The sequence below is a fragment of the Vipera berus genome (genome assembly GCF_964194415.1).
Source record: "Vipera berus genome assembly, chromosome: 6".
NCBI lineage: Eukaryota > Metazoa > Chordata > Lepidosauria > Squamata > Viperidae > Vipera > Vipera berus.
In genome coordinates, this window is record NC_138208.1 from 20,259,313 (window position 1) to 20,281,396 (window position 22,084).

The 22,084-nt window shown below is 36.5% G+C and overlaps 1 protein-coding gene across 1 annotated transcript in view; it reads right to left on the reverse strand.

The window, feature by feature from the left end:
• The window catches only part of TUBGCP6 (tubulin gamma complex component 6), a 30,713-nt gene that overhangs the window by 6,933 nt on the left and 1,696 nt on the right, over positions 1-22,084 (reverse strand). The window contains exons 2-22 of the mRNA XM_081331091.1: positions 19,578-20,407; positions 18,819-18,982; positions 17,605-17,815; positions 15,943-16,116; positions 13,900-14,021; positions 12,373-12,448; positions 11,862-11,971; positions 11,395-11,486; positions 10,905-11,044; positions 9,138-9,287; positions 8,891-8,972; positions 8,716-8,804; positions 8,431-8,546; positions 6,948-7,086; positions 6,745-6,861; positions 4,647-5,892; positions 3,876-3,928; positions 2,744-2,936; positions 1,290-1,458; positions 586-727; positions 152-346 (exon numbers count right to left, since the gene is read on the reverse strand). Of these exons, the coding sequence (XP_081187217.1) occupies positions 152-346; positions 586-727; positions 1,290-1,458; positions 2,744-2,936; positions 3,876-3,928; positions 4,647-5,892; positions 6,745-6,861; positions 6,948-7,086; positions 8,431-8,546; positions 8,716-8,804; positions 8,891-8,972; positions 9,138-9,287; positions 10,905-11,044; positions 11,395-11,486; positions 11,862-11,971; positions 12,373-12,448; positions 13,900-14,021; positions 15,943-16,116; positions 17,605-17,815; positions 18,819-18,982; positions 19,578-20,327 (4,530 nt within the window). The 5' untranslated portion in view covers positions 20,328-20,407. The remainder of the gene's footprint in view (positions 1-151; positions 347-585; positions 728-1,289; positions 1,459-2,743; positions 2,937-3,875; positions 3,929-4,646; positions 5,893-6,744; positions 6,862-6,947; positions 7,087-8,430; positions 8,547-8,715; positions 8,805-8,890; positions 8,973-9,137; positions 9,288-10,904; positions 11,045-11,394; positions 11,487-11,861; positions 11,972-12,372; positions 12,449-13,899; positions 14,022-15,942; positions 16,117-17,604; positions 17,816-18,818; positions 18,983-19,577; positions 20,408-22,084) is intronic.

Sequence of the window (22,084 nt, forward strand, 5' to 3'; positions counted from 1 at the left end):
TGAATCTACATTTTGCAACCTTTTGAGACAAGTTTAAAAACAACACAAAGGTGCATTTATAAATAATATCAGAAAATATTCAGGATCAACTGTTCTAATAAATCAATCATGGTTTTAGAAAATGAGTCAAAAAGTTCCGTGGGCATCTCACCTTGTATCGTAGGTCCAAGCAGGTTAGGGCATCAGGAGCATTGGGTTTGAACATGTCTGGGAGGTATTTCAGTGCAAAAGAGAGGTTAGAAGCCAAGTGACTGTCTCCATGAAGACTATACTGAAGTGCCTTATTCAAGATGGAATTGAGGACTAATGGATTCAGAAGTTCACCAGGTGTCTGTCCTGATCCCAGCTTGAATTAGAAAATAGCGTATTAGAGACTGAGAGTTCACTGAGCAGGATATCTCTTGTAAGCAGAAGTTAAGCACGTTGTTTATTACCAGAAAATCTCCTTGTGCCAGAGTTTCCTATAATGCAAAGTTCCAAGAGTGGCTGTTTTCTCTTGACCATCATTGGAAACATGATCAATGAAATGGCTATTTTCTGACCTATCACTGGTTTACATTTTGGCAAATAGATATAGTTCAATACCTTTTCAAAAAGCAAATCGCTAAGGGATTGAGCAAATTCTCCATCTTCCATTAACAAAAAATGCCTCAATGCTTCAAAATGTTTCTCAACATTCAGTTCCACAAAATAATAATCCACAATGGCTTTGTTCACAAGGGAAACACTAAAAAAAAAGAAATAGATGATCCAAATTTTAAAATGTAGAATAATTAAATTCTCTGCTCATTGTAAAAGGGAGGAAACAAATTCATGATAAGCTACCCTAAGGTAAAATGAACTGAATCATAAATTAAGCTGTGAAGTATATTAAAAATATACTTGATGCTGCATACAGAATTAATGATTAGTTTGTACAAAATAACTTACTATAGTTCAACATCCTTTGGTGGCTTTTCAAATAAGGATGCACCATGTGTGTTGAAAATAAAAAAAATCCTTTCAAATAAATCTGGTTTTTCACCCTAACTCTTCATCATATTTGTATGTAATTCCTTTGGCCTGATAAGACTGAAGAGGAAATATGCTATGACATTTATAGATCTAATACAAGTGATTATGATATTTGATACGATATTCATATGTTTCTGCAGTAATCACTAAACTGCCTATACTGGTGACTCAATAAAAGGAGGGGAGATGATAATTTGTTTGTCTTTAACAAAACAATGTGAATAGCAGAACAAAGTACTCTTACATATTGACTTAACATTTCCATTACTACTTACTGAGAAACTAAGGGGGTAGTGATTGACCGTTTCATTAGCACTGGGAGCGATAAGAGCTCACTGAGTTGTACAGCCGTTTCATCTGTTGCCGATTGTATTGAGGGATCCACAGGGAAAGTGTAGGATCTGGGGATCATGTGATGTAACAGATGGGAAACTGGAAGCTCGGCTGTATTACAGGTAGAATATATTTTGAAAGGCTAAACGTTACTATTTTAAAATATTATCATAGGGTAAAATGCAATGAATCAAATAACCAATATGTAACAACCTGTAGTTTGCACTCTCCATCTACTTAGTATATAGATAACAACCATAAAGCAATGGAAGTATTTGTAAAATGCTGTCCAAAAAGTTAAAAACTAAATGGAATCATTAAATGCCAAAGAGTAGAAAGATGATTAGATTATTAATCATGGGAGGAAAAAGCTGCACGTAAACATAATTTATGCTTTAACCACCAATAAGAAATATTGCCTTAGTACATCTATACTTTTGCCCAAGAATTCTGGATTAACAATTTCTAGTGCCTGAATTTTGAAACTCAAGTGACCCAATGAAGCTACAAGAATGGAGAACCGCCATTTCTACACAACAGAAGTATTTTTATTTAGAGTTCAAAATTAGCGAGAAAAATAATGAAATCCCCAAAGTTTTACAGTAAAGGTGACAACTTGTGACCTTCCACATGTTACTGAATATATTAGTATGAGGTGGTCCTAATAAAAGTCAGACAGGGCAAGTCAAATTTTCAAGGATTGTCCCTTTTCTCTTATGGATCATTCCCCAGAATTTAAACCTAAACCAGAAACAGTTTATAATGTTCCAGACAAAATTTGGGGTGGATTATGTTCGGAGCATTAACTTCCAGGAAAATATCCAGCATAGACACATTTCTCATAACATTCAGCTCTGCACAACCTTAGTCAGATATTAAGAGAGTTGTACATTTTTGCAGGCCCTAAAATACTTAGAGATCATGCACCAAAGTTTTATGTACTGTAGTGGCAGTACAATGAAAAAAGAAGCGTGTTAAACCTTAACTTATTATTGAGTCTCTTTTCTTGCAGCCTTTAGAATTAATTAAATTAAAAGAATTTTTAAAAGTATTTTAAAAAAACTCACCCTCCCCAGGCTAAATAGGTAGTGGTCACTGATGTAAAGTATCTACAGCAAACGTGACCAGCCCACGGACAGCATGCAGTCCCAAACAGCTAGTAATGTGGTCCCATAAGATTGTAAACATTTAACATTGTGATTTTTTTTAGCGATGCTAGATTATATACAGCTCAAGACAAATTCACTCTTCACTCAATGTAGCTCAGGCAAGCCAAAAGATTGGACACCCATGATCTAAAAATCATAAACTCCCCACTCTTGAGTTTTAAGTTAGCAACAAAGGCTGATTCAAGCAGTTACATTGTCTTAATGGATCTTGCTTTGAGACTACTCACACATAAATTCATACTGATCCTGATATTTTTCCAGGCAATATTGATTAGATAAGGCTTGCAGGTAATCATCTTCTTTCTTCCATACAGCAACACTGGTGCTAGCTCCTTCCTGGTTTTCAGACACAATGACCTCAGAGACAGAAGTTTGCTGAGTCACAACACTCAGTGAGGTTGATTTTTCAGGTTCTTCTACCTGATGAAAAAGAACTGTTGGCATTATAATGTTCCTTCACTTGTTATATTTCTGTAGTATCATTCATTTTTTCTAAATTCTAAAATGTTCAAATCCACATAAAAATATAGTGGAATAAAAGCAGAAATTTCCCCCGTTTCCATAATGCAAAAAAGTTAGTTTGTTCCTATATAAACCAACAATTTCAATTAAACATATTATTAACATCCTCATATGGCATCTGATGCAGGGACGCGGTGGCTCAGTGGGTTAGGACGCTGAGCTTGTTGATCAGAAGGTTGGCAGTTTGGCGGGTCGAATCCCGAGTGCCGCGTAACAGAGTGAGTGCCTGTTACTCGTCCCAGCTTCTGCCAACCTAGCAGTTCGAAAGCACGTAAAAATGCAAGTAGAAAAATAGGGACCACTACGGTGGGAAGGTAACAGCATTCCATGCGCCTTTGGCGTCTAGTCATGCCGGCCACATGACCACGGAGATGTCCTCGGACAAATGCTGGCTCTTTGGCTTTGAAATGGAGATGAGCACTGGCCCCTAGAGTCGGAAACGACTAGCACGCATGTGCGGAGGAACCTTTACCTTTGGCCTCTGAATCATTCCTAACCTCCTAGCTAGCTAATTGTAAAAGAAGAAAATCCAATTTTTAATGCTAAAAGAGACAGTGGAAGATAATTAATATCCTCCCTCCCTTTCTTTGTTGGTCAACTGCTCCTTATGGAGACATCAGACTCTATTACTCCACACTGAAGCTGGCATTGCTAAGCAAAATCAGCTCAGTGAAGTAAAGCATGTCAAGCAACAATAATCAGAATAGTAGTAGTAGCATTCTATATAATTGTTTCCTTGCTGGCTTAACCTTGAAAGCCTTTGCCAAAGTGGTGATTGGGAAGTCAACAGCACTTTGCATTTTGAAACAGTACAAAAAGATGTATGATTCTTCTCACCGGGAAAGGCTGCAGATCTTCGATATCATCTTGGATGACCACTACATCCCCACCTATAAAAAAATAATTATGTGGGGGAAAAGGAAGAAATACATAAAATTCATATGCATAAATCAAATGTCTCTTTTTGTATTCAGTTTTTATGTTTTATATAAGTATTTTATATTTTAGCCATATATAACTTCACCTCTCCTAATAATCAAAGGTAAGAAAAGTCAAGATAATATATTTTTGGAGCCATGTCCTTTAGTTCAATTTTAGTATAGTTCTCAATAATATTGTAATTCTGTGTTTTATTATTTTAACATTTTTTAGTTGTTTTATAACCTGTAAGCCGCCCAGAGTCACCTTAAAGGGGAGATGGCCAGCATAAAAATTTGACAAACAAAATAAAAATAAATAAAAAATATTGTTTTTTTCCCCCATAAACAGCTTTTTGCTATGAGGTGCCATTCATCTTCCATTTATTTTTATTTATTGGGGACATTCTTAAGATTTGTTTAAGTATCAATACAGGCCAGTTTTAATTATTTTAATGTACCTGACAAATCTTTAATTTTGCTATATAACCTCCCCAAACAAGTGACCTCCTGACTGCTCCAATTACAAAAAGGGATGGGGATTGTAGCCCAGCATATTAAAAAGAAACAAGAGGGATAAGGGCAGTGAATTAGAAAACTCAGATTTCCACTCAGCTATTTGACTTACCTGAATTCAACAGATTTCTTTAATAGCTATATATCGTTATATATATTGGTGTATGTCACTTACCCTGCTCTTCTTCCCCGAAGCTTTCGTCATGCTTTTTATCCAAGTTAGCCAACTCAAGGCCAGGTGGCGTTGCTTCTTGTTCTTCTGCTTTCTCATCAGAGAATCTCCCATTGTATAGAAAGGTCTGTACTGTACAACTTGATGCAGGACCAAAACCTGCTTTAAGATGAGGTATTGGATCACTGTCAGTTGAAGGAGTCCATTCCCCCAGTTGAATACTTGACTGTGATACATGACCAAAGATGCTCCATCGAGGCTTTGAGCTCTCAGAATCAGCAACCAGCTCTCCAACTTTAAAATGTGACTCAGAGGCATGCCCATGGACATTCCACTGAGGACGAGAAGATAGACCTTTGGAAACGTTTTCCCCAGTACAGATATTGGCATCCAAAATATGCCCCCCAGTGTTCCATCGAGTTCTCGTGGCTTCTACCTTTGGCACATATTCACCAATCTTTATATTAGCATCTGAAGCATGACCATGAATATTCCACCTGGGTCTCGAGAGCTCTACCTCAGAGGCATATTCTCCAACAGGAATATGAGCTATGGAAACATGCCCATGGATGTTCCAGCGAGGCCGGCGAGGCTGTTCTTCAGAAGCATAGTCTCCAACCTTGATGTGTGCGTCTGAGGAATGCCCATGTGGATTTGAATGTGGTTGGGAGAGTTCAATATGAGGAATGTAGCCCCCTATTTTAATACTTGCATCAGATATGTGACCATGAATGTTCCACCGAGGTCTCCTGCTTTCAACATTGAAAACATTTTCACCAACCTGAATGTGGCTTTGTGAAACCGAAGGCCTGAGAACTGTGTTAAAATCATATTCATTCTGCAGAGAAGCATGCAAGGCTATTTCTCCTTCTGTAGCTTCTTTTGGCAGAGAATTACTTTCCTTTCTTTGATCACTGAAGGAAAGGTCTGAATTGATACTTTCCAAAGCTTCATCCAACAGGTTTGTCTGCTGTGTTGTTTGGAGTATTTCTTCCTGAGGTTTTGGCAAAAAATCTTCAAAATTCAGACCAAGTTCAGACATACCCTTTGAAAGAGTTGCCATCTGATCACTGCAGGCAGTATGAGAAGCAACTCCTGCTTCTTCAGATTCAGGCCAGTCTGCAGGCTGCACGTTTAGGGGCTGTGTTAATTCCAATGACTGATCATTTGAAATGTAATCTGTCAGTTCAGATTTTGCATCTCTCCCCATGTCCATAATCTTTTGATCGTCAGACTCTAAAGTAGTTACCTGAAGTGCAAAAATGGAAAATAATTACAAAAATGGAAAATAATTACAATGTATATGTAATTAAGTTACATAGCTGACATGTTCAATCCTTTTGTTTTACCTGCAGTTTCTGAAATTACTTGTATACAATTTTATTTTATCATTTCATTTACTAGCTCAACTTCTTGTCTTCATTCATTTATCAAAGGCCTCAAAAATGTTTCATTTGCCATGGAAATCATCTGGCTTACCACAAACCTATAAGCCCTAATCAAAGGGCACATTCACCTTTAAACCAATAACCGACTTAATGGTAGGCTTCATGTATGAAGAAAGTCCCAGATTCCTTACTAACCACTGCAACTTAAAACAGCAGTCACAACTGCTACTTCAAATCTGAATAGAATAATCACGACTAGAAGGAGAAAAGATCTGAAGTAAGATAATTCCCTTTATTTTTTTTTAAAATTGCACCTAATCATGATTGGCCAACATCCTAAAAAAAACAAAAACAAAAACATGACTTTCTTGAATTCCAGGAAGTGGTGTAGATATACATTACATACTATTACACGCTATTCTGGAGCAAATAGGGGTACACTGCAATATGTACCAGTATAACAAAGTACATCCTGAAAGCATTGTTTTCTTTACCAAACTAATCTTAACTTTTGTAGTATTGAAATGTTATCCCATTTTTACTCTTTTGAACAGGAAAAGTTATAACTGCTTTTTAATAAAATATTTTTTATAATTGTAAAGATGGCTATTTTGTTATCAAGTACCGGGTCTACGATAAAATGTCTCTTTTTACTAGACGTTTTACTAGCTTTCAAACTCTGGCCCCAAGCCATATATGTAAGAAGTACAAACCTGAAGATTAGCCTCTTTCCCTTGCCCTCCTGCCAGCATAACCTGTTGACTTTGGTGTTCTGGAATTATATTTAATTTTTTCCTGTACTTTCCACCAGGAAGTTTTTCAAGCATGTCCTAAACATAAAATAGAAATATTAATGTTTGTAATAAGTAGGTTCAATGTGGTTTTTTTTAAAAAAAAGAAAGAAAAAGATCAGTACCTCAATATTTTTTTGATCTTCTAACAAAAAATTGAGACGGGCTGTTTCCAGTTTATGCCTTTGAATTTTCCATAAAGCTTTTTTTTCTCTACGAGCTGCATCTTCAGACAGCTTAGTATAATGGTCAATTAACTCTTGTCTGAATGGAAAGAAAGAAAGAAAGAAAGAAAGAAAGAAAGAAAGAAAGAAAGAAAGAAAGAAAGAAAGAAAGAAAGAAGAAAGAAAGAAAGAAAGAAAGAAAGAAAGAAAGGAAAGAGAGAGAGAGAGAGAGAGAGAGAGAGAGAGAGAGAGAGAGAGAGAGAGAGAGAGAAATAAACAACACTGGTATCTTAGATCAAAGATACTATCAAAGCACAGCAAAACTAACGAAGTTGATTAATACAAATTGCATTACTTCCAAAATAAATACAGCCGAAAAGATCAAAATCAATGAGCAAGGTAGATGTTCATGGAATTCAATGTAATGAAGTTTCCTGTAATATAATGTGATCAAAACGTACAATTAATTACCCAGAAAATCTACCCTAACTATAAGCCAATTTACAAAATAAAAAACATAAATGCCATGTGTTGCTGTGTCTTCAGAAGGAACAATACTTTCTCCTACACACATGGCAAGATTAATATTCTCTTATCATAGTTCTATCTATAAAAGGTAAAGGTAAAGGTTCCCCCGCACATGTGTGCTAGTCGTTTCCGACTCTAGGGGCCGGTGCTCATCTCCGTTTCATAGCCGAAGAGCCAGCGCTTGTCCGAGGACATCTCCGTGGTCATGTGGCCGGCATGACTAGACGCCAAAGGCGCACGGAACGCTGTTACCTTCCCACCGTAGTGGTCCCTATTTTTCTACTTGCATTTTTACGTGCTTTCGAACTGCTAGGTGGGCAGAAGCTGGGACGAGTAACAGGCGCTCACTCTGCTACGCGGCACTCGGGATTCGACCCGCCAAACTGCCGACCTTCCGATCGACAAGCTCAGCGTCCTAACCCACTGAGCCACCGCGTCCCTTTTTAGTTCTATCTATACTATAAGTAAAAATACACTTCAGTTAGTACTTTTGAGTGTGCGTGTGGTAAGTACATTGTGTTCTTTTAACTATTTACTCCGATTAGTGGTGCATGATCCATTAGATTAGCTGAATTCATCACTGCGTTTGACAACTCAACTGACAAAAATATTGCATACTAGACCATGCAATGCTTCAGATTTGATTTGGAAGAGGTGTCTCAGAACAGGTGGCCACAGGAATGCAGTTTCTCTCTAGCAACTCATTAAGGCATCTGCTTCTGTTTCCATTTAATGAGCTGCAGAGAGGGGCTGCATTTGTATTTCTACATATTTCAAACTACCTCTTTTTTCTTTTTTTCTTACATACATGATTTAGAAATTTTTAGTATTAGCATAAACATTCTTATCAATACTAAACTAAATCTGCTCGTGATCAACTGAAAAATTTGAACATGAAATACTATGATTGGCTTACCTTGCTCTTTTCTCTAAATCTTCTTCTAAAGCTTTCAGTCTCTTCTCCCTCTCTCTGAGCTCCCGAGCATAACTAAAATCATCATCAATTTCTTCCTGTTTTAAAGCACGTCGATGCTACCAAAATATTCAGAAAGATTTTCAGAATAATTTCCCAAGACCTTAAAACTGAGCTGAATATTTTTTTCAGGCAAATTCAACATACATACATACAGATACACACGCACGCGCGCACACACACTTTGCTACTACTGAAAATGTACATTTCATATGAATAAAAACATACCTCTTGATCTTTTAAAAATTGTTCTTTCAACTTCTGAAATTGCTCACGTTTTTTTACATCCAGTGCCATTTTTTCTGATATCTGTTGATCTAAAAACAAAGTTAAAACGCCTATTTTTATACAAGAAAAAACACAGAAGAAAGTCAACTAGAATGTAAAGACAATTATAAATTACCAGTAATGGCTTTGAGAGCTTTGCTAGCTGTTTCTCGAGCGTGAACAATTAACTCCTGTTTCTCAATTTCCATGCGCAAAACCTAGGAGAAAATCCACATAATTTACTGTAATTTCCAAATATTATACCATAAAAGGATATACACATTAAATAAATTAAAACATTTGAAATTCCAAATGTTATCACTCAAACAAAAATCTTGTCTAGGAATACTCCATTCTGAAATTATTCTGTTAAATATATTTACCTTTTCTTCCTTGCTGATGGTACTATAGCGAGCAATTCTTTCCATTCGACCTACGTAGACTGCACAGTCTTTCTCAATCTCTTTTAACTCATCGAGAGAGAACGTTACAGAAATCCGAGGGACAGGAATATCAGACCAGCATATGTAGTGCTGCAAAAATATTAAAATGGGCTTTATTCCTCCTGCAACCTTAGACTTTTAGCAATAGTGCTTCTATTACAAAGGAGCTAAGAGAAATAATCTAAAGTAGGCAATGTAGAAGATAAAAAAATAGTTTTTAGGAACCTGCAAATGAAATGAGCTCCAGGGTTTCATGGAAATCACGAGACACAGCAGAAAAGGAGACAGGATAGGAAATCCCTAAAGCACATAGAATAGAGATCTCCAAACTTGGCAATTTTAAGACTTGTGGACTTCAACTCCAGGAATTCTGGGTGAAGAATTCTGGGAGCTGAGGTCCACAAATTTTAAAATTGCCAAGTTTGGAGACCCCTGACATAGAGGATGCAACTGGACTTTGTAGGAAGACAAAGAGAATAGCCGCACAAGCTGGTAATTCTTTACTATAACAGCCTGAAGTTCCTGAACCACCAGCAGCAAAGATAAAGGACCGGACAGAACAACCTCTTTCTGATATACATGGGGGAAAATAATACCGCAAAAAACAGGCAGAACCTCCAGCAATGTTGAACATGACTGGTCACGCAAATAAAAGTGGGTATATACACACACACACACACACACACATATATATATATATATATATATATATATATATATATATATATATATATATATATATATATATATATATATATATATATATATATATATATATATATATATATATATATATATATATATATATATATATATATATATATATATATATATATATATATATATATATATATATATGTTTTGGGACCATATAAAAAGAATCTGAGTTGTCTAGATGATGGATTGTTGGCACCTAACAAGGATTGGTAAAAATGTTCCGACAAAGTGGCAAGGTTCAAAAGGCTTCAAATCCTCTGCAAAGCAGAAAGAAAAATGCTGAAGACCACAGAAAGAGATTTCTGTAATGCAGAGATTCTGCTTCTTAAGCCACTCAAAGAAAACTGAGAAACATTATTTCATCAGGTTCATGCCCTTCAATCTTAATACTAATGTTTGGAGTATAGAAATAAACATGAGCTTGAGCTCTCAGTACAGAATATGGAAGGTACAACAGAGGCTGAGTGAAATGACTATGTCTGCAACACAGCAAGTGAATTACACTATTTATTCCAAAGGAACAAAAGCAATACAAAGCAGGGAAGAGGAGTTGTAAATATATTAAAATATTAAACCTGTTCAGAAATCAGGATCAATAAATTGGCAGTATTGCAAAATCTACCTAAAAATAAGTGCTCTAGAATTAGGATTTCAAATATACTTCTAAACCAGGGGTCCCCAACCTTTCTGGGTTGACGGCCAGGTGGGAAAGGGAGGGGCAGGCACCTTTATGCGTGCATGCGCACACACGCATATGTGGCTGTGCCGCGTACACACGAACGGAGCTGCAAGCATGCTGCTCTGCAAATGGGGTTGCTAATGCTGCGGCGAGGCTAGCATGGGCAGAAGGGGGGTAAGCGTGCGCACATGCGTGTGTGCACTGGCCAGCCACTCAGGCAGCCCTGTGGCCATGACCTGGTAGTGAGCAGCGACCCATAGGTTGGGGACCTCTGTTCTAAACAAAGTAATCAATGATCTTCTAATACTTACCCTGGGACAACACAGCTTCAGTAAGTTTATGGTTTTCCCACAAATATATACATCATTAGCAATATGTTTCAAAAATACAGGAACACAATCTTCTACTTCTTTAGAAATCAAAACATATCCATGGGTCCAATAATGCTTGTCTAAGTATCAAAAAAGTACAACACATCAACATTTCTGAAATGTATCACTTTGGCACAGTTTTAAAGCAATAAAATAAAATAAAATAATAAAATAAAATAAAATAAAATAAAATGAATATCCAAATATTATTGATTTGTTCTTCACAAACCAAGCAACTTCCTTTGAATGGCATGTGTGTTGCAAATATTTTTCACACCTGTTACACTTATTAGGTTCCCTATCTCTCTCAGTCCAACGTATCGTATAGAAATAATTGTTGTTTTTGATAAAAATGAGTAGACAGCGCCTTACTTGTTTTGCCCTGAAGTGGGATATAAATCTAATAAATAATATTTCAAAGAAAGCTTACCTCTAAAGCCAAGATAATCTTCATTAACCTGAATCATGAATTCACCATACACATCTCTGAATACACCACTATACACCCAGTCATGGATAAACCTAAAGCATGAAACATTGAATGTCCTTTTTAAAAAAGATATTCTAGAATGGCTGTTGTATGCAAGATTAATGTATTTCATCAGATTACTAAAATGGTTTAGTTGTAGTAACTGGGAAAATCTGTGTGCCTCACTTTCAGATATGCCCCTCAAACTGATGCCTAAACTGAGAACTCTAAGAAATTCATTACATCATTTTGCCCAGGGGTAGGCAACCTTGGCTCTTTTATGACTTGTGGACTTCAACTCCCAGAATTCCTGAGCCAGCACACAGCTGGCTGAGGAATTCTGGGAGTTGAAGTCCACAAGTCATAAAAGAGCCAAGGTTGCCTACCCCTGATTTTGCCAGATCACTGTGACAATGCAGGGCTCCTACCTTGTGTACGGTTCACAGCTTGTTTTCAGTAGCGACAGGAGAACTGGATAATGCTCACTGCTGCAGTTATTAAGAGTCTCTTGGTAGAGATATGAAAGAAGTTTAACTCCCTGAAATACACACAAGCCAGTTTATGTAAAAAGGATGAAACTCATAATTTTTTTTTTACAGTTCGGACTCATTTGCCTAGCCTTATTCAAGAATTCTGTTGGATAAAGCTACTTTTGACAGCTGCTTGTTTCCTCAAGGAAGGCTGTTTTAGTAGTTACTTATTCAAGCTCTGAATAGGTGGGGAAGTACAGAATATTTTATGTTCAGTTATACTATTTCAAATACTAATGAATAAAAATATACACGTTGAATAGTATAGAAGTCACTTAGGTCAAAGCAGTTAAAATGCATTGCCTCAAAGTATATTGAGCCAAACTGTTTATTGCAACCAAGCCATAAATAAAAATATACAATTTTTTTGTTGTGTCTTAGAAAGAGAAACAAACCAGGCACTACTCACAGTTGGAAAGGAAGCACTGGTACCTCCACCAAATCCCACTGCAGTCGCTCCTAAGCCACAGAGTTCAGCTAAATACCTTAACAAAAGAAACCAGTTACACATGCGTAATCGTATGCAGAGTATTAAAACTGTCCAAGGTAGCGGATAGACAAGATAAGCTGTGAGCCCTGATGGTTGGCTCAGCAGATGAGGATCGTAGCCTTGCACCCTTAATGGAGTTTTTATAGTTATTCAGGAAAAAACCGATGAGTGATCTTGCCTTCTAGAATCTAACCCTGGATTCTCAAACAATATATGTTATGTGTAACTAAACTGTCAGGGGGAAAAAATAACAAATATCTTTTATTACAGGTCTTTAAATCCAATTTAAATTAACATTTTAACTTAATTCATATAATTAAATATTTTAACGTACCGCACATTTCAAAATATCACAATCAATAAAAACAGTTCATAGCAAATTATATCTAAGTTAATTATATGCTATATTGATGTACTGTATTACTGTATAATAATAAAATATATTTCAATTATTTAGATAGTCCATTAATAACAGCTAGGTGTGACAAGATTATCTTGCCTACCCTAGGTTTGAGCCTGAAAAGCTAAGCAGAGCCAGATTTCATTAGTTCTTGAATGGGAGATCACAAGGAATCCTGTGGTCCTAAGTTAGTCAGGGACTTTGAAAAGATATCTCAGAACAAGCCACCAGCCAATCATTTCTACTTAGTCTCATGAAAACAACATCCAGATGTCCTACCAATGTGACATTACTTTCATACATAAAGTATGTGTATGACACAGAGGCAGCAGCTTTTTTATAGAGATTTATTAGAAACAAGGGGGTAAGGTCTACATTTTTTTATTCCCTAATGGTCTTCTAGCCTTAAAGTCTATAGATTCTTTCACAAAAAACATTTTCTTAGTCATAAGAAATTGTACGTTTAATTCAGAAACGCAGCACCACAGGTAACTCATTAAAAATTATGTCTGCTAGCTTCCATGAACAGGAGGTATAAATATTCTGTGACACAACCATGAAATAAGGTCAGGTAATTCAGCTTTCAGTCAGTAGTTTATTTTAGTTACAGATCTAAAGGACTTCTTAATCTAGCTTTCTAGACTTATTTTTGCAGCTACAACTAAATTACAGTGAGCTGTTAAACACAGTTCCCCAACCTTTCCGGCTTTACAGACTGGAGGGGATGGTTTCATGCGAGTGACCAGCAAGCACAAACACACAGCTCCATTTGTGTGAGCAGGCACGTGCACCCACCACTCTCACCAATGGAGCATGCATGCTTGCCTGCCGCTTGCGCAAGTGGGGACGTGTGTGCACTTGTTTGCCTGCCGCTACCATGGCCCAATTCCAAATGGCTCGCGGCCCAGTAGTGAGACACAGCCCGTGGGTTGGGGACCATTGTGTTAAAATAAAGGTAGCATCTTTCACTGTCCTATCTTTGGGACACTGTTGATAAGTGTTCAATCTTCCATTTTTGTCCTATTACATTAATCCTACAATGTTACCTTAGCTGTCGTCCTAGTTTTCGGAAGAGAACGCTGATCGTTAGAAGAGTTAAAGTCAGGGGAGTAGACAAAACACATGCTCGGTAGTATTGTAAATATTTCCTCAGTCCACTTGTGAATGCCTAACAGCAAAAAGAAAAGTTCTTTTAAATTAAAAAATACTAAATCCAACATATCTCAATAGTTATACTAAACTGGAAAATGGAGATAGGATACATTAATCTTTTTCAGAGGATAAGGGTCCTTTCACACATTACAGTTACCTGGACACTGACCTTTTGAAACATAAAATCATTGTTGGCACATGTACACTGCACGAGCAAACCTATTTGTATATCATATTAAGTTATGGCTTATTTAATCACTGTTGATAAATGAAACACAATTATTGCCAATTACTATGGTACAAACCATGAGGGCTACAAATATGCCGAGTCAAAACCAAATAATGACAGCTAATCCATCTTGGTTTAATATATATCCCCTTCCAAATATATAGTGAGGGGCAATCAGAAAGATTTTTACCCAACATAGTCAACAATATATTCTGTGCCAGCACACTACATATACATATTGCTTTGTGGGATGTGGACAACAGTATGTTGAATTGTAAGGCAAGCAATAGCTTTGGAGACCGCTGAATGTATACAATAGCATAAACACATATAGAATGTAACTGGACTTTTGTATTCCTTGCGATATATCAACCAAAATGTGCCAGAATTGAGTGGTACTAGTCTGAGGTTACATTATAAAATTTTGGCACAAATATGAATCTGAATGTTGGTTTCTGAATAAATCAAGAAGAGTTTATAACAGAAGGTATTTGTGAGAATAAATGGAATGCATAACAAATGGCACAATGCTGAGCAGAGAATAAGGCAAAGATATGTGAGGCTATTTCATGTCTTTATGTATAAGGAATATTTGTGTCAATTAGGTATTTGGTCTAAGACAGACATGTCAAACTCGTGACGTCATGTGTTTTGCCATTGCCGGCAATGGGGTAGGCGCGGCTTCCAGATGACGCATCCGGCCCACAGACCGGCAGTTTAACACCCCTGGTCTAAGACATGAATCTGCATGTATTTCTGTATGCAGAGACAATGCTACCTTGTTAATGAGGATAATAAGTTAATAAAGGAATGAGATACTGTTGTCAGTGCCTCCTATTCAAAAAGTGCCTCAAAGCTTGGCAAAGTCTTCTCCTAGCCACGTACTCTGCCTGATTATCAAGCAGGAAGGTAAGAATCCAGAAGAACTCCCAAATTATCAACCTGTTTCTTCAGGAAAGTGAAAAACCCAGCCCCCAAGAAGAGCTAGTCTAGGCCTTGTCAGGGATCAGCGCTATCCTCTGGGACACAATTGCAACTTGCTTTGTCCCATCCACTGTCTTATGATCTCCAGAGACTCTAAAAAAATCAGATCAGAATGATGTAAGTGAATGTCATCAGCAAACTAATTACACTTCATCCAGAATCAACAAATGATGTGCCTCACTAGTATTGGGAGAGAAGGGAATCAGGTAGCACCCATCCTGGAGAGACAAAGAGCTTGACTGCTTAAAACTATTGACTGGAATCATCTGCTCAGAATGGAGAGGAATTACAAAATAGCCCCTTCTGTCTGCAACATCACAAGTGTCCAGGAGAATGTTATGATTGATGGTATCAAACACTAATGAAAAATCTAACAGGGCTAAAAGGTCTGCACCACTGCAATCCAACTTCTGACACACGTTATCTCTAAGAGAGACCGACACATCTTTGGTCTCATAACCAGGTTGAAACCCAAGTGAAATGTAACATTTAGGTTGGAACTGGTGATGCACGAACAAGGTTCTGCTTGCCCTCAGTACCTCCTCTCTGCACATTGTGAAAAAAAGTTTTGTACCACTGGGATTTAATTGAACAGCATAAGGGACAGAAAAGGCTTTTTTTTTCTTCCAAAAACACACCAGACTTTACCAATAGATATCAGGTAAAGACAAGGGCATAATTAAATATTCAATCAAATTAGTAATAAAAACTACAAGTGCATTACCTGAAACACAAGCCCTTTTTTATATGACGAGTCAAGGACTGGTTGAAGAGAGAAACGGCTTAGCCGTGTGTAATAAGTTCCATATTTAGCCACTTCTGACAATAGACAGTTCATACTTTCAGGTGAAGTCCCAGATACATAAATGCCTTGTTTCACTACAAATATCTGAATTGCCTATAAACAATAACAGGAAATTATTGAAATGCACAGCACAGAATATATTTACTAAACAAATGCATGTCCTCATAAATATTACCTCAATGCTAAATACTAATTTGACATTGGAAAAATATATAAGCTTCTAATAAAATTAACATTTTAAGTAATTTAAATCTGTATTTTAATTTAACAGGAAATGTTACTATCTATTCTAAGGTATTGATAATTAATCAGTAAATATATGGGAAATGCTCTTTTGCAGCAACAAAAAGTTAATTTTACTGAATATGCTGTTCAAATCTTAAAGTTAAATCAAAATTATGGCCATTAATATTTGGTGATATATTTTTAATCCATTCAAAAATAAAAGATCTGGACAGTTGATGAAATTACTTACAATAGTTTTAAAAATAGTGTACTTTAAAATATTAAGTAAAGGTAAAGGTTCCCCCGCACATGCGTGCTAGTCGTTTCCGACTCTAGGGGCCGGTACTCATCTCCGTTTCAAAGCCAAAGAGCCAGCACTTGTCCAAGGACGTCTCCGTGGTCATGTGGCCGGCATGACTAGACGCCAAAGGCGCACGGAACGCTGTTACCTTCCCACCGTAGTGGTCCCTATTTTTCTACTTGCATTTTTACGTGCTTTCGAACTGCTAGGTTGGCAGAAGCTGGGACGAGTAACAGGCGCTCACTCTGTTACGCGGCACTCGGGATTCGACCCGCCAAACTGCAGACCTTCTGATCGACAAGCTCAGCATCCTAACCCACTGAGCCACCGCGTCCCTTTTAAAATATTAAGTAGCAACAAATTAACTTAATGCAGGCATTTAAAATTGGCAGCAAATGTATTTTTCCCACAGTATAAGATTTGATTCTTACATGAATTCAATTACTTCACTTAAGTGGTTTTTTACAATCATGTCTTCAAGTGTATAAAAAAATGGAGGAGCAATCCAACGCCCATTGCCATTTATGGAAACCCCTTGATTGAGAAGAACCATTTTCCTTCCACTATACCTCCTTACCAGCAACAATCAACATTTCAGTCGGGCAAAGGACTCTATTGAGACACCTTAGAGCACTGGTGTCAAACTCGCCACGTCACATGACATGTCACGACGTATTGCGACTTTTTTTGCATTGCCGGAACTGGGGTGAGCGTGGCCTCCATATGATGCACCGGCCCAGGGGCCGGCAGTTTGACACCCCTGTCTTACGAGACATTTTTTTTGTGGGGGGTGGAGGGGGAAGGACATTAGGTAATGCAAAAGAGAGGGGGGAAAATAATAAAAGGTCCATTTTGTGAACCAGTCTCTCTGCTCACAATGTGGTGCTGTTCCTAAATCAGTGGCATTAAACAATATCATTGACATATTTTGCAAAATTGAGAAATGTACACTTTTCTTAGGCTAATTTGTCCAGCATAATAAAATGCAAAAATGCATATCTAGGTTTTTCTATTAAAAATAAAACTATTATATATACTGTATACAAATGTTATACCTGATTAAATGAGAAAGAAGTAGATACAACCCCAATAAGAACATTCAATACATCTTTAACAATTTCTGCTTCTTTTACTAATACACGCTGTGGAAACTGAAATTTAGTACTGCTGAAAAGTTGCAGCTCTTGTTCTCGAAGTCTGCAAAATTTGTCAAAGGCTTCTCTTCCAGCTTCTGAAAGATATGGCTCCTCTTTTTTCCCAGGTGGACTGTCAGGAAAAAAAACCCCACAAAAATGTGAAAACTAGAAGTCTGAACTACCTTTGAACCGCGATTCAGTTTGCCTCAAGAAAAATATTATTGACAAAATCATGTATAACATATTATGATTTTTCTTTTCTGTTTGATCTTCAGCATAGCTAAGCTATGAATCATGCAAAAGTATCCACCATGTTATAAAGAGATGTGGATTAGAAGCTGTTTTCAACCAGCTGGCATCTAAGCATTATGGCCCACAATTCCTTTTAAGTAAAGTCCTTTTTATTAAATATTATTTAATACCTGTTGCATTAAATATAGTCAAACAAAAAAGGACAAATAAACTAATTTTAATTTCTTTTGGCAAATTAGGCTTATTTTATTTGTATGTCAGTTTACCTCTGCTATTTATATAAAATAACTTTTAAAGGATTTGGATTCAAATGTTCTGTACATTTATAAAGTTTTGGACAATGTTCTTTAAAACTGCACTAGTAACTATGATAATCAAAAACTTGGTGGTTAGTTTAACATTTTTTTTTTACATTTTTAAAGCTAGACTTTTAGAAAATGCCAGATAAGAGACACTGTATACTGAATCCTGTTACTATGCATTCCTTTTCATCAACAATTATGCATCATCCAAAGGAAAGCAAATGTCCACATTATCAGTTTTCCTTTACTACTATAGCCTTCACACTATTTGATGTACAACTCCACACATTTCCTGTCTCTTATGCCCTACCAAAATGTAAAGAGTAAGTAAACAGAACTGAACAATTTGGATATGAATGTGATATTTTGGATTCAAAGACTGCCACTGTCTATTTTTCCATTCATTGCAAACAAATGGATTTTAGTTGTGTATCAGCAAGGTAATTCTGGAAATAGAACTGTAGTATGAAATCTAATGAAAAGACTTGGAGCAGTGTTGTATTTAATCATGGCACCCTCCAGCTCAAATATAGCTCATTACAACTAACACTTTTTAAAAATATAAAGCCAAACACTTACAATCCAATTCTTTCCCAGCACCTTCGTTTACTAGGTCCATAAGTAAGTGCTGCCTCCCAGAGATCAAGATCTGGTGTCACGCTGGGTTCTGATTGAGAATCTGGAGTGAGATTGGATGCTGACTGGAATCCTTCATCTTCAGAAGGATCAATACTTTGGGGAACCTGCAAATATAAACATACATCATCCCTGTTCCTATATTATCACTTTTAATAATTCTGCTTTAGGATTGTTCTAATAAAAGTAGTGCTTATAGCAAATTGTTTAAATTAATACTTAAGACTCGATCTGTATCCAACTTTCTATAAAAATATCTCATACGAGACAATATTGCTATACTATAACATCCAAACAGAAATAAAAAACATCAATAAATAAAAGCAATAAAACATTTTAGAACCCTAAGCTGTTGTGAAATATTGGCTGATGTGTCACAAGCATATTACTGGTCAAGAAATATTTTGAAATGTTGAGACAGAGATAAGGCATACTGATCTTCTTGAGTATATTTATAGGAATCACATTGTACTCCATGACGGAAACATACAGCATCAGAACAGAGGGATACATGAAGGTGAAAATTTCCATTTTTGTCTTTTGCTTAGGCTTCCAATGAGCTAATAATTGTGGAACTGCACAGGTAGGGTGAATGGAGATAGTAGTGCTTCTTAGCCAATATCATGTGTATTCTATGAAGGAAGTATAAATATCTATGACTTCATTAAGACAAATATTGACATAGACAAAACAATCCTATACCTTGATTGCAAGTCCAGACAGATCTGCATTGTCAGGCACCGGTGGCAAATCCAACCTGATGTCCATATCATATGTACGACTGTGAATGAGAGCACCAAACAGCGAGACCCGAGTTTCTCTCTCATATCTGTCCCCCATTGAACAATTCTGTGAAAACAGTTCTACCATAGGAAGACCTGTACCAGGTGCTGCCTCCAGAACTTGCAAGGTCTTTTGAATTGTATCATTACATTGAAGTTCTTCATTTGCAATAAAAGCCTGCATGTTTGCTTCAAATATGCTAACATCATAATAATCATAACCTTGATATTTAGGGTTTCTTCCTACATATTTGTTATTCACGAAATAATCCTTTTTTAGGGGTGAACAATGAGGAGGCCCAGTTCCTGCAAGCTGTACCAGAAAATCCAAAATAGAAGTAATTTCAGTAAATGGTAAGCAAGTAGACTGTTCTAATTCCTCTACAAGTTGCTCCAGCCTGTCTGCTTCTAAGCTAAGTCCAGCAACTCTCAAATTGAAAGACAGCATTAACATTTTGTTTTTCACGGGGAGTCTAGAAAAATGTGATTGAGAAACTTTGCGAGTTTCATCCAGGAAAAGATTAGCAAACAGAGTATTATATGCAATCTTTTTGAGACTTTTGCTTGAATTTTTTTTGCTGCTCTTTCCTTTGCTCAAATGGACCTTTGTTGACACAGATACTATGTGAGCCTCACACAAGTCACCAAATAGTTTTGTAATGCTCTCCATGGTCTCATCAGTTATGGATATCCACAATCAACTCAGTTTGAATCCAGCACTAAAAGTCAAGCAAGCATTCATTTGTGTTCCTGAAAAAGTGAAAGAAAGCAAAATTATTAACATAATAATTCATGCTATCTATTGATTTTCTCTGCAATCATTATCAAATTAACAGTCAAGACTCTGGCAATGTCCTACTACTAGAAAGCAAGTAGCAAAAATGTTGCATAGCAGCTCAAGTAACTATGAAGGCTATTTTAGAATAATAATGTTTTAAATCTGTTGGTCTAATTAATACACAAATCTTTAATCAAAACTTGCTTTTCTTTTTTCAGAAGACCTTAATCACATTTTTTTTTTGGGGGGGAGACTACTTGTGCATACCTTTGGGTCAGATTTTCACTCCTTGTGACAGCCTGGAGTAGTCTCTGCTTATTTTAATTAGGCTATGACACTATTTTTCGTAATTTCTTTCGAGCTGCCACTTATTTACTTTATATTTCTTGGCACAACATTAGCTATAAAAACAATGCAAGATAAAAAGGGTTGAGTATGATGCTCAAGAATCCTGTGTAAACTAAATAAATGCATAACCTCCCAAGAAAGAACACACTTTATATAGAAACAACTGTCAGGCTTACAACCAACACTACCTAGGGCAGATGGGGTGCCAACTACAGCAAAAAACTGAAGTATACATAACTGCAATGTAGAACCAAAATGGGAAGCACTCAAAAACTATCCAGGCTACAAATTCAATTGGAAAAGCAAAGAAATGATTGACCATGCAAACAGAGAATTCCTGGAAGCCTGGCACGCAAACAAAGGAGCTATCAATAGATAATTATGAATCATAAGGCAAAAATGCATGACAGACATGTCTTTCTGAAGGCATGAACCAATGGCATCTATGAAAGTAGAAAGCCATGGTGATAAGTTGCCTGTTACATTCTATGGAAGAATCAGAGATTTGTGCAACATTATGAATAAATGCATTCTAGGAGAATTTTTTAAATTAAACTATAGGATTGGATGGGTGGGAAAAAGACAAAGGGATATCGAAAAAGAGGTTAGGTCATTTCTGAGTCTCAAGAATGAGTGAGAAAGATGAAATTTCACTTTATATAAAGGTCTGTTTGTGTCAAATATATGGCTAAAGCACAAATCAGTTCTATCACTTGGCATTGGTTATTATTCATTTAAACCTAAAGATGTTGTATTGTATTATCTCTGTAATGACAAAAGTTGGTCACATCTGTTATGTATTTGTTTAATGTATTTTTGTCACTTTTTAACTTGACCTGTTATTCTCTTCCCATTTTTCTTTTATATTAGTTTGTATTTTAATGCTCATTTTTGAATTTTAATAGTGTTTTTTTTAAAAAATCTATAACTTGGCAGAGGAATTAACTATAAACCTAAAATAATTATTTAATTGTACAGAGTATGATGAAAGCTGTTAGAACAAATGGATACCAAATTGATAACAGGTTCTGAATATGATACAGACTGGTACTTGATACTGCCAAAAATTAATCTTAGGGGAAAATGGACAGGGAAGATGAAGTGAACAAAACTAGAGTGAAAATAAATCTGCAGTAATAAAAAGTATTAGATGCCAGTTTAACAGCCCAGCAGAAATGTAAATTAGATGACTTGCTGCAAAAAAATGAAATACTCTGCATTAGGGTCTACACCAGGGGTAGGCAACCTCGGCTCTTTTATGACTCATGGACTTCAACTCCCAGAATTCCTGAGTCAGGAAT